The 12,894-nt window shown below is 38.7% G+C and overlaps 1 protein-coding gene across 8 annotated transcripts in view; it reads left to right on the top strand.

Annotated features, from left to right (window-relative positions):
• LOC123518229 (phenoloxidase 3-like) overlaps positions 1-12,894 on the top strand; it is a 57,060-nt gene that overhangs the window by 24,352 nt on the left and 19,814 nt on the right. For 6 of the 8 annotated variants that reach the window (XM_045278942.1, XM_045278945.1, XM_045278944.1 and 3 more), the window contains exons 3-7: positions 8,036-8,157; positions 8,261-8,362; positions 8,937-9,096; positions 9,877-9,983; positions 11,569-11,682. In XM_045278942.1, the coding sequence (XP_045134877.1) occupies positions 8,086-8,157; positions 8,261-8,362; positions 8,937-9,096; positions 9,877-9,983; positions 11,569-11,682 (555 nt within the window). In that variant the 5' untranslated portion in view covers positions 8,036-8,085. Of the gene's footprint in view, positions 1-7,202; positions 7,339-8,035; positions 8,158-8,260; positions 8,363-8,936; positions 9,097-9,876; positions 9,984-11,568; positions 11,683-12,894 lie in introns of those variants that run through there. The other 2 variants (XM_045278946.1, XM_045278949.1) reach the window with 2 other exon arrangements.

Below are 12,894 nucleotides of genomic sequence, written 5' to 3'. Positions count from 1 at the left end.
TTACACTTGTAGGTATGATGGGTGTTCTTTGGGTCTTCAAGGATGTTTTGATGATTCTAGTTACGTTGTATTGTGTAATCAAGAATATCATTGGAAAAGGGACGCAGAAAAGCTGACAGGTTATGTCTTACCGAACTTTTAAATTAGTACAGTGTTACCTTCACATAGAATTGAGGGAGGAGGAAGACTTTATTAATTATCGACCACTGCATACACTTGTAAGAGCCCTGAGCTTTGCCGAATGCGGGGCCAGATATGTCATCCATCTTGTGCCATGGTGGTATAGAAATTTAGCGAGGAAGTAATGTGCAAGAATCGCAAACGAGTAACTTCTTGTAACATTTTACCATAACATCTAAACATTCTCTCTCTCTCTCTCTCTCTCTCTCTCTCTCTCTCTCTCTCTCTCTCTCTCTCTCTCTCTTAAAACCTGAGAAAGACGAAGAGAAAACGAGAGATTGTGCAGCCACATTTTTACAGGGGAAACTCTTGTGAACTGTATCGGTAAGTGTGTAATAGAGAGAGGAAAATGTTCATATATTCATTTTCCTTCTTTATTATGATGGAGAGGAGGAGGTAGCGGAGAAGGGCGATCTATATAGCTTGGATGGAAGATAAGGCAAATGTAGAAGTGAAGGAATTAGAAAGAAAGGATGCGATTAATTGACAAGGAAAAGAAACTAATTGATAATGGGAAAAGGGCGGAGGGAGGAAGATATTTGCCTGGAGTGATTGACAGGTAGATGGGAAAATAAAAGACAATAAAAAGAATCTGGTATTCTTTTACACACACACGCACACACATTCTATTTTACCCACAACAGGATAAATTATAGTATGTTCTGGCCTCTCTCTCTCTCTTTCTCTCTCTCTTTCTTTCTCTCTCTCTCTCTCTCTCTCTCTCTCTCTCTCTCTCTCTCTCTTCTCTCTCTCTCTCTCTCTCTCTCTCTTTCTCTCTCTCTTTCTTTCTCTCTCTCTCTCTCTCTCTCTCTCTCTCTCTCTCTCTCTCTCTCTCTCTCTCTCTCTCTCTCTCTCTCTCTCTCTCTCTCTCTCTCTCTCTCTCTCTCTCTCTCTCTCTCTCTCTCTCTCTCTCTCTCTCTCTCTCTCTCTCTCTCTCTCTCTCCCTGTGTGTGTGTGTTGGGATTTCTGTGTTTGTGTTTCAGAGAGAGAGAGAGAGAGAGAGAGAGAGACTACATGAGCGCTACATTTTCTTTACTTATTTCTGCTCGCCTCCTTTCGTCATATGTATGGGATAATTGTCTTGAAACCTCCGTCTGTCCATGTTTGGGTATTGTTTATGTTAGCGCTAGAAAGGAAGTGCCGGTAATCACCAACACCGGTGAACGCTTGTGGATTGGTGGATGTGGTGTGATAATGTCTGATAATGTGCGTCAGTTTTGTAGTTGAAGCGACTGATAGATACATAGAGTAAAGTATGTTGTGTCCGATAGTTTGAAGGTGTTACTTGGTTTCAACGGTAGGTTTAGTAACGATATATGTAAAGAGAAATGGTAATATCTGATGAGTTATATATGTTAGTTAATTAGTAAGTTATTTAGATGGTTAGCTATTTATCATTTATTTAGTTGGTGAGTTAACAAGTAGGATAATTACACAGTTGGTCAAGATAAACGTGGTTGTGATTGTTATTGAGAAGCTATTTTTTTGTTAGTCAGAGTGGTCGATGAATATGCAAATTAATAGATATGGCAAGAAAAGTGGGAGAGGCTTAAATGGCTCGTGTGTGTGTGTGTGTGTGTGTGTGTGTGTGTGTGTGTGTGTGTGTGTGTGTGTGTGTGTGTGCACTTTATTTTGTAATCTTCTTGTGTGGAGATGTCAGTCTGATGCATTGATGCTGTAGATTGATGTAAATGAATAATGAAAGTCAGAAGAATATTATGGAGAGAAAAGTGCAGATACTTCATCTGTGTGAAGGAAAAAAAAAAAAAAGATGACAATTTGAGTGAATGATGAAAAATAATGAGGAAAACTTATTGGTGTCAACTTTTACCCTATCTAAAACTTGTTAAACCAAACTATCTTAAGTAATTTCATATGAATCGTAACAACTGTGATAGATCCAAACAGTAACGGCTTTCGATTCCATTAAGAATATGTAGGAGCTACAGAATCGTACTGCCAAGCAAGGCGTGTGTCGAGCAGGCGGGGTGACGCTCCAGCCACTCTATACCAGAAGTGAGGTCGCCTGTTATCTCTCTGGCTTAGGACAGGTTGCGAAGGAAATCAATCAGTATTCTTGCCGCAGTCAGCCAGGCATCTCCAGTGTCTTGACCTCAATGTCCTGCTGGCGCTAGAACTCTGGGCCTGCCCTGTGAATACTACAGCATCGATCTTATATCCACGCAAGGGAATGGCCAGAAGCGCTGCCTGCGAGGAAAATATATGCTTGAATTGTATATATGAATAGATAACAGCAAAGTTTCTCCTTATTATTGAGAAGGAATGTTTAAAATATAGAAATATATCGGTAAACCCTTATTATTATTAGTCTTGCATTAACGTAAGCACAATCTTTAAAAACTAGTTTGTCCATTTTTTTTTTTTTTTCATTTTGTTTATAAGGATTTATCAACAAAATTACAAGTAGTTGTAAAACACTGACATGATATTTCGTACATAAAAAGCTAAAAAAAAAAAAATGCATATAACGAGTCTCGATTGCAAAATTAATTAGTTGGTACGTATGCAATATTAATATGAAATCAAAATAAATCGTGGAAAGGAAATGAGCAAAAAGTTTATTAAGTATTATTAGAGAGAGATACTTTGACTCTACATAGCAGTTTTCGAGACACTTATCTCTTCATTTTTGACGACCGCTCTTGCCTCTGCTTGAGGAGTGCCACGTCATCGGGCCTTTTTCCATCCATATAATTCCGTTGCCTCTTTTTTTTTTCATTTATACCATGTGTGCTTTTCACGGGAATTTATGGGCTAAAGGGGATACTTTATTGGGGTACCTCCTCTCTCAAAGCCCACCCGCTAGGAAACCGTTGCCCGGAATGAGGAAGCCCAACCTACACTCGGACAGTGGACAGGATTCGAACCCGTGCGCTTGGAGACCCCTCGGATCCCAAAGCAGGCATGGTTCCACTGTACCACGGCGGCCCAGTGACCCAGTGACCCTTTCCTATGAAAAAAAAAAAAAGTTCATTATAAAACATTAATCACATAACGAAGAATGATCTAGATTAACTCTTCGGCAGTACTAATAGTAATAAAAGTTATGGTAGTACTAGCAGCAGCAGCAGCAGTAGTAGTAGTAGTAGTAGTAGTAGTAGTAGTACTACTACTACTAGTAGTAGTAGTAGTAGCAGCAGCAGTAATTAGCTGGTTATACGCAATGTAGCAGCAGCAGTAATATAGTAGTAGTAGTAGTAGTAGTAGTAGTAGTAGTAGTAGTAGCAGCAGCAGCAGCAGTAATAGTAGGAAAATTAGTATCAATCAAGAAAAAAAAGAAAAACAAATAGCGGCAGTAAAGCAGAACAAAGCACAAGCAATGCAATGAGAAAAATAGATATATACTAATGAGTCACCCAAACAGATCCTTCCGTTGGGTTACTGAATACCCCCTCCCCTCCCTCTCCCTCTCCCTCTCCCTCTGGCCTGAGGTTACCACTTAAGGAAAACTTTGAATTCCAAGAGAGAGAGAGAGAGAGAAGGAAAACTTTGAATTCCAAGAGAGAGAGAGAGAGAGAGAGAGAGAGAGAGTTACTGAATACCCCCTCCTCCTCTCCTCTCCTCTCCCTCTCCCTCCCTCTCCCTCTTCCTCTGGCCTGAGGTTACCAGTATAGGAAAACTTTGAATTCCAGGAGAGAGAGAGAGAGAGAGAGAGAGAGAGAGAGAGAGAGAGAGAGAGAGAGAGAGAGAGACTACTACTACTACTACTACTATTACTACTACTACTACCATCACCATCACCACCACTTTTGCTACCATCACTATCACTACTACTACTACTACTACTACCATCATCACCACCACTTTTGCTACCATCACTATCACTACTACTACTACTACTACTACTACTACTGCTACTACTACTACTACTACTACTTTTCTTCTTTTCTTCTTCTTCTTTTAACGTGAAGCAGAATACTTTTGTTGCTGATAGTAATGATGATGGCAATTATACTCTAATGATGATTCTGTTAATGATAATGATAATAATAATAGTAGTAGTAGTAATGATACCAGAGTAATTCTCCAGTAGGTATTAGCAATGGTTGGCTGAGGAATGCTTGCCGTAGCGTGTCATTCCATTATTTTTCTCTCCTCTTCCATGCTGTTAATGGAGAAATTATTAATCCATTCTATTGGTGTAGCTGCAGCCATTTCCTTTTTATGCATTTCCTTATATTCGAATTGTCTAATTTCTTCATGTATTTCACGTTAGGCCTAATCTTCCTCATTCTTTTCCTGCTTCGACCGCAGATAAGGTTTCGCGTCCCAATATGCCTAACACCTCTTCCCTCCTGACGCATGATAGTGACGTAAGCAATCATGAGTTCAGAGAGAGAGAGAGAGAGAGAGAGAGAGAGAAAGCGCTTGTGCGTCACCGAAATATTTCAACGTCACAGATAATTCATTATTGACAATGACTCCTACTTGGAAATACTTGGGATTAACTTAGGGCTGAAAAGCCACAGAGTTAATCAGTCTGGTTCTCGGGAGCATTTACCCTTTGATAATACAGAGCCACAGTCAATTCATCAATGAAAGTAATGAGAAGACTATAATAACTTTAACAAGCCTGTCCTGAGCAGGGGAGATAAGATATGAAGCTAGAGAGAGAGAGAGAGAGAGAGAGAGAGAGAGAGAGAGAGAGAGAGAGAGAGTAAATATAACTAAATTCTTTTTTCAAGTTCAGTATCTATTCTGAAATAATATCTACAATTCAAGGAAGGTATAAATGGGCAGACTGTGTATCTATCCCTTATTTTATAGATGGCTTTTGATAAGGTACCACACAAAACACTGCTTAGGAAGCTAGAAGATCTTGGGAGGAGTGCAAAGGGAGTTGCTAGATAGGATGTATGACTTTCTGGAAGATAGGGAAAAGAGTGATTAGAGACAAGTATTCTCCTTTGAGGGAAGTTCTTAGTGGGTTCCCTCAGGTATCAGTATTAGCTTCAGTATTGATTGTTATACAAGTATCTGGACCAAAATACTGAACTACTGAGAAGAGTGAGTCACGAGGAACTTTGATAAAATTTGGGAATGGAGCTGCAAATGTGATATGGAGTCCAATATCATGAAATGCTGTGTAGTGGAGTTTGGAAAGAGAAAGCAAAGGATTTGAGGACAACAAACTTGGAGTAGAGATAAGAAAGAGATTTGGGAATATTCATATTAGATCATTTATCACCTGAGAAAGAAAGAAAATTTTTGGATGAACTTGCAACCTATCGAAGAATATAAGAGTGGCATTTATTCACCTGGATGAAGAAATGGTAAACAAACTGATCGTCATTCTGATAAGGCCAAAAATTATGATATGCAACAGCAGTGAAGTCACCGAAGTATAACAAGAAACACCACGAAACTTCAAGGCATTCAATAAGCAGCGACAAAATTGGCTCAAAGCTTTACCAGAAATAGCGCACGAGGAGAGACTATAGAAACTGGAATCAACAACACTAGAATGAAAAGAAAGGAAAGAGGAGATTTGATAGCAATTTATTGAATCATATAGAATATAGAGGTGCTGGATAGAGAAGGTGGAACACGAGAGGTACAAGAGAACATGGAAGGAAGGTTAAAAAAAAAAAAAGTTACCGAAGTAATATGAAAATGGATAGCTTTCCCCACAAGAAAAAAAAAACAGTAGATGTAAGGAAAAGATTGTGTGAGAAAGTAGCGTGTGCAGAGATAGTAAATGAAATTAGGGCCATGTTTGAGACACTGACATACAAAGACGGGACAGCACAAGCATAGTTCCTCTCTCTTACTTTACAATACACACGCACACGCACACGCACAGGCGCACGCACACGCGCACGCACACGCACACGCACGCACACGCGCACGCACACGCACACGCACACAGGTGTCAGTGCTGACACCAATACTGTGCCAAATTTATATCAACGATATACAAGAGAACCTGAGTAGCTACATAAATTTGTTTGTTGATGCGAAACTCTTGAGAATAATAAGGAACAATTAGGATTTTTTGGAATAGCAGAGAGTTATCGATAAGATCTAAGAATGGAGTCAGAAGCGGAAATTAAAATTTAGTGCTTAAAAAAAATGTCATGTGATGGAAATGGATTAAAGTAATAGAAGGCCTACGTGGGAGTACAAAATGGGATAGGAGGTTATAATGAAAAAGAAGGAAGAGAAAGATCTGGGAGTGATTATTCAAGACACCCTGATCCCAGAAAGGCACATAATGGGTTATTTCCTTCAACACATAAGACACTAACAAATATCAGGGTGGCATTAAACTACCTAGACAAAAGTATGACGAAAAAGATCGTAACCACGATGATAAGACCTAGACTTGAATATGCAGCATTGGTGTGGTCACCAACATGCAAAAGAACATCAGGAAACTAGAAAGAATCCTAAAGATAGCCACAAATAGGGTGCCAGAAATAAAGGAACTTCCTTATGAAGATACACTAAAGAAAATTAAACTACCAACTTTGAAGGATAGACGGGAGAGAGATCTAATAACGATGTACAAGTTAGTGAACAATATAGAAAAGATAGATGACCTGTCATCACTGATTGAAGATAAAGATCGACGGACAAGAGGACACTCTAAGAAGATCAGGAAAAGTCAATGTTTGTAAAACACATTAGAAAGTTTAGTTTTCCACATAGGACGGTGGACATCTGGAACAGCCTGAATGATGAAATTGTAACAGCAGAAAGTGTGCACAAATTTAAGAAAAATTTGGATAAAATGAAATATGGAGACTAAGTCACTGTGAGCCTCTCTGGAACCCTGTCATATACAACCAGGTAAATACAGACACACCGCGTAAGCTGCTTGAAAGATAATATGTACTAGGAAATCTCTCTCTCTCTCTCTCTCTCTCTCTCTCTCTCTCTCTCTCTCTCTCTCTGATTAGGCCTACTTGAATTCAGAATTTTCCTATAGTGGTATCCCAGGCCGGAGAGGGAGGGGAGGGGAGGGAAAGGGTACTTGGTAGGCCTACGGAGGAATCAGTTTGGGTATGGGAGTGGGAACATGGGAGGAGTCGGATATGGAGGGTTTAGCTTTCGAGGGTATATATATAGAGTGGCTGGGCAGCTGTGGTTCATTCACGTCTCGCTGTCCCGCTTTGTTCCAGCTCTCGTATTGAGGTTGTGTGTGTGTGTGTGTGTGTGTGTGTGTGTGTGTGTGTGTGTACTCACTAAAGACATTAATACTTACCTCCATGTCGACATTTTCTGTTTCATGTGTATCCTTCTGGCATGATGCAAGTTACCGCAGCAGATTCACGCTCGTTTCACTCTCCTTAGCGATTTTTGCTCCTAATATAAGTTAATGTACTGTACTTCTTTATCATATCCTTCATTCGTGTTGTTGTTGTTGTTGTTGTTGTTTTCTCTCTCTCCCTTGTTATCGTGCGTTTCGCCGTGTCATCTCTGCTACCTTGAACAGACTAGCGGAAATTGTTGACTTGTTGACTTTTTTTGTGTTTTCAGGATTGGAGTGATAGTTTAACGAAAATTATGTACTCTCAGTTGAAAAGTACCCCATGGCACTATCTCTAATCATCTCCGTGATCTTTAGAAACTTTGTGAAACGTCAAAATGTTACAGAATACTAGCACATGCTGTAATGACTCCACACACGCTCGCCTGAGTGGTCTACTCGTAATGTTTCTTAGATAATGCCCTCCAAATACCAATTTTAACACTATAACACCTGTGAAATACAAGCTAAATGTACAGATGTAGAATATATCAGAGAGAGAGAGAGAGAGAGATCCCTTGGCTTACAAAGTATTGATGAATTTTGTGTCATAATTTTGTTCTCCACTCGTTCCCACTACAGAAGACCAGCAGCTACATCTCAGCCACACCACCTGACACCCGTTCATCGCCATGGAGAGTGAACAGAAGCAAGTGTTAAACATGCTTCAGCGACCCTTCCGTCTGCAAACTCGAAAACAGGAGGTAGAGAGAGAGAGAGAGTGTGTGTGTGTGTGTGTGTGTGTGTGTTTTATAGATAAACTTATGTTGTATTTACCATTGAGCAATCTCACGTATTCTTCTGTAGAAACAACCACGAAGTAGCCGAATCGTGGCTGCGCATGTGAACCTGCTCAGTGCGCCAGGAAGAAGTGAATCGGAGGTGCGTCTGAATACCACAATCTTGACGGTCAGAGTGTAGCAGTCTTGCATGGAGATGTCTAATATTGTTATGGTGCATAGATAGCATTGTTGCTTCCATCCATTCCTGTAATTGTATATTTGGCTTTTTCTGGCTTGATTATAACTGATCTATTCCATTTCAACAGCTTGTGGTTTCCTTGGTACTTGTAATAGCCTCGCCACTCCCTTGAATATAATTATTGAACGATAAATACTGTCTCTAGAAGCATGCAACACTGTCTCTTACCTATCTGTATTAACCAAGCACCAGATGAAAGTTTCTTCTTCTAGTAATGCAACCTGTTGATTTATTGCGTTATTGGGGAAACTTACTTCATGTCCTTATTTCCTCTATTCTTGCTAAGCTTCATGTTGCTTCCTTCAAATGTTGGGTTTCTTAATTAACTCACTAAGTATTGTGCACGGGCTCATAGGATCTAAAGATCTTCGCGGTCCTAACAACAACTACAACAAGTATTGTGCATGGATTTTACCCGTTTCTTTACTCTTTGCAACGTTGTGTGTGTGTGTGTAATATTGCTTGTATTTCGCATTCCATGCTTCTCTTTTATCTCCTCCAGGGTCATCCCATTGTGTTTGATGAGGGTACCCGTGTGGTAGAAAGCCAACCACCACCTCAGCCCCTTGCTCTTGCTCGCTCCATTCCCAGAGGCACTGTCTTCTCTATCTTCGTGAAGAGCCATCGTTTGGCCGCCAAGGAACTCTGCGACTACTTCATGGGTGAGATATTGCTTCAGACTTGAATGATCACAAGGCTATGGAGGGTGTTTAATGTTCCGAAAGTGTTCTTTAGGTGATAAGACTGATTTGATTGTTATTCACAAGGCAGGTTCAAAGATATAAGGTAGAACTAAGCCACAGCATCTCAGGATTACTGCAGAGTTTCACCACAATCAGCTACGTGTGTTTTACCCATCTCAAGAGATAGAGCTGTTGGATGGGTTAGGTTAGGTTAGGTTAGGTTCTTTTCAGGACGAAACTAATTTTTTCTGGTAGATTTCGGCTTGTTTATAATTAATTTACCAGTTGTTTTTTCTATGCAAATCATAATATGTTTTGGGACTGTAAAAAAAAAAATTGGTTGATTTGCGCCAAAAACAAGTAGTATTTCTAATTAAAAGCAAGCCGAAATCTACCAGAAAAAATAGTTTCGTCCAGAAAGGGCAAGGTAGTGAAACTGTAGGTTTACCGCATCTCAATCCAGCAACACTGGCCATTGAATACACTTATCTTTGTGAACATTTTCCAGATGTAACTCAAATTATTAAGTGATGGATGATTCATTTGATTGTGCTCTTAATACAAAAGATGAGTAAAGACTAAGGAACTAATGGTACATTTTCATTCTGGATCTGTTCTCCCTCAGAATTGTCTTCTTTCCCCTCCGAACTAGACAAATTGAATCTACTTTTGTATGTAGTTTCTTTTTTGTAAATAATGTCCATCTTTTCTTTTTTACCACATTTTTCTCATTTTGTCAACTTATTTTCATGCACACAGAGGCAAGTAGTGTGAAGGAGCTTGAGGAAATGGTGGAGGAGGTGCAAGGATTAGTCAATGAGAAGCTTTTCATCTTTGCCATATCATTTGTAATCACCAGGAAGCCGGTAAGGAAACATATAAGTATTGCAGTATTTCAGAAGATAGGTATTATTTCAAATTTTGAAAAATACATTTTGAAACAGTGATGATTAACCTTGACAGAAATTTAATTTGTTTCATGACAGAGCTACTAACTGTCTGCTCATATATGAAATATATTTTCCCTATTGAAATTAATTGAAATCCATATTAATCCATTTAGCCTCCCATCTCTCAATGCCAAAAAATATATATACAGTATACAGAAAAAAAAATTTTACATGTTTTTTTTTACAGTAAACTCTTTGTATAATGATACTGTTTAACAAATTTCGGTTGTAGCAAGCCTTTTAAGGCTATTGTACACTTGTTTTATTTTATGAAGCTTTGCAAATTATGACATATTTTAAAATTATCAAATGCTTGCTTTACTTTACTAACATCTTAAGTCTCAAAATCCAGTATAGTTGGCTAAGACCCAGTCAATAGCATAGTTAGAAGACGAGTTGTACCTGTGTGACAGCCGGTGAGTAAGTGATGATGGCTGATCTCTCTCTCTCTCTCTCTCTCTCTCTCTCTCTCTCTCTCTCTCTCTCTCTCTCTCTCTCTCTCTCTCTCTCTCTCTCTCTCTCTCTCTCTCTCTCTCTCCAGTTAAACAATAGCACTGCCTTCAGCAGAGAAAGAGAGTGTACACTTAAAAGTTTAGAAATTTTGGATTTCTTTTTTTGACTATGTAATGTATAATAACATAACATAACATAAATAATAGGATAACAAAGGGCCACCAGGGCCCATCTAGGTTATCCTGTATCAGTCGCACAGCAACCTCGTCATCAGTACTTAAAGATACACTTACAAGTACACAATACATTATATACTAATTCTAAATATTTGGCCCATTAACAGGGGTAAGTCCTGCAGCGAAATCCTCTACAATTTGTGGTCCCCATACATGGGGATCATGTCTCGTTTAACTATAGTAAATTTCTTATAAAAACTATCATGCAGCGCTATACATAATTATAAATCTAATAAATTTAAGTGCTTATCTAATCTGTTTTTAAACATTGTCAAACTAGTGCTATTTACAACCGTCTCTGGCAATGCATTCCAGAAGTCTACCACCCTATGACTAAAGAAATATTTTCTTATATCTAACCTGCAGCCTTGCTTTCTAATCTTCCTGCCATGATTTCTAGTCCTACTTCCCTCCTCTAAGGTAAAGAAAGATCTCACATCTATGTAGTTTGTATCTGAGAACATTTTAAATAACTCTATCATATCCCTCTTATACATCTCCTCTCAAATGAAAACATGTTTAATTCCTTTAATCTATCTCTATACTCCAGGCGCTTCAAAGCTGGTATCATCCTAGTTGCTCTTCTCTGAACTGCTTCTAACATGTTGATATCCTGCCTATAGTGGGGTGACCAGGCCTGTATGCAATACTCTAAATGGGGCCTAACATAGGAATTATATAAGCTACGCACCACTTCCTTACTTTTATAACTAACATTTCTATTTATAAAACCCAGGATCCTATTTGCCCTATTTCTTGCTTCTAAACATTGCTTTGATGATAATGGGCATAATGATTTTGCTACATTTCAGGAGATGAGACATCTGCGCCTGCCGAGCATTGTGGAAATCTTCCCCAGCATGTTTGTGCCAGTGACGACCTTGTCAGAGATGGAACACGAGGCCAAGAAATCCACCCCTGACCAAGTAAGTGTGTCCCTGTTGTACTGATTCTTGCTATTTTATGTTTAAAGGAGAACCTCTGAATTCAAATTATTGTGACCACACTTGTAATTCATGCTCTGAAAACTCTTATTCAGAACTTCTTTTTTTAAGATAAGATAATTTCTTTTAACCTATTATGTGCATAACATTTACAATTAAGAGAAAAGAGAAATATAATAATTTCTTTTAACCTCTAATGTGCATAACATTTACAATCAAAGTAACTTTTGGTACAGCAACTCCTTTAGAAGGAAACCAAACAAAACAAACAGAAAATGAACAGTATCCTCCACATTTATTACCCCTGCATCTGGCATATCACATTCTATCCAGAAACTCCTTCATTTCCTCTATGATCCTTTCATTCATGTCTTTACAGTCTCAGCAACTGGAACATCCATTCCCTTCCTGTCCTCCATTTTCTTTTATTCCTATTATACCTTAACTCAGTCAGAATCACTTGCATCACCTATCTCTCTCTGAAAATTATTAAGGAATCATCTTTAAATTTATAAGTATATTAGTGCACAATTTTTGCTAATAGATTAATCCTGTATAAGGTGTTTATATTTTTGCATTGTGTAGACAATGAAGTTTGCAGAGCAGTAACAATCCCATTCAGCAACTCCAGTTCCTTCTTGTCCATATTTTATGTATTCAGGAAAGAATGATATCAAAGACCAAAAGAATCAATTAAGGAGCACAGCTGGACAGATGATGAGACTTTTCCTTGTGAATTTGCTTGGCATGTAGATCATAGAGCTAAACTAGGGAGGATAGTGATCACAACTGAGAAAGGCAGAGAAAAGACAACCTACTATTACAAAGGAACAACTATCATGTATTGATAATGAAACACCACATCATGTTTGCAACCACAAAAGTATACAATATCAGGCCTAATTGAAGAGGTTAACAGAAGGAATACATCACAATGATAACTGAAGCTTCTATTTAACATACCACAACAATTGCCTTCCTTAGCCATTCAATGTTAACATGATGCCCGTTTGGCAGACTACATCTCCATATAGATGTACACATACATTGTTTCAGTATCCACCTCCTTCTTCACCTTAAACTATGATCATTTCAGGATGTATCCATGACATTTCAACATCTCCTTTATCCCTTTCTCATCTCTCTATTTTTATTCTTCACCTTCACATTGTTTCTTTTTTCCAGTCCTCCATT

The sequence above is a fragment of the Portunus trituberculatus genome, chromosome 43 (genome assembly GCF_017591435.1).
Source record: "Portunus trituberculatus isolate SZX2019 chromosome 43, ASM1759143v1, whole genome shotgun sequence".
In the NCBI taxonomy this organism is placed as follows: Eukaryota; Metazoa; Arthropoda; class Malacostraca; order Decapoda; family Portunidae; genus Portunus; species Portunus trituberculatus.
This window is presented reverse-complemented; position numbering and strand designations above follow the sequence as displayed.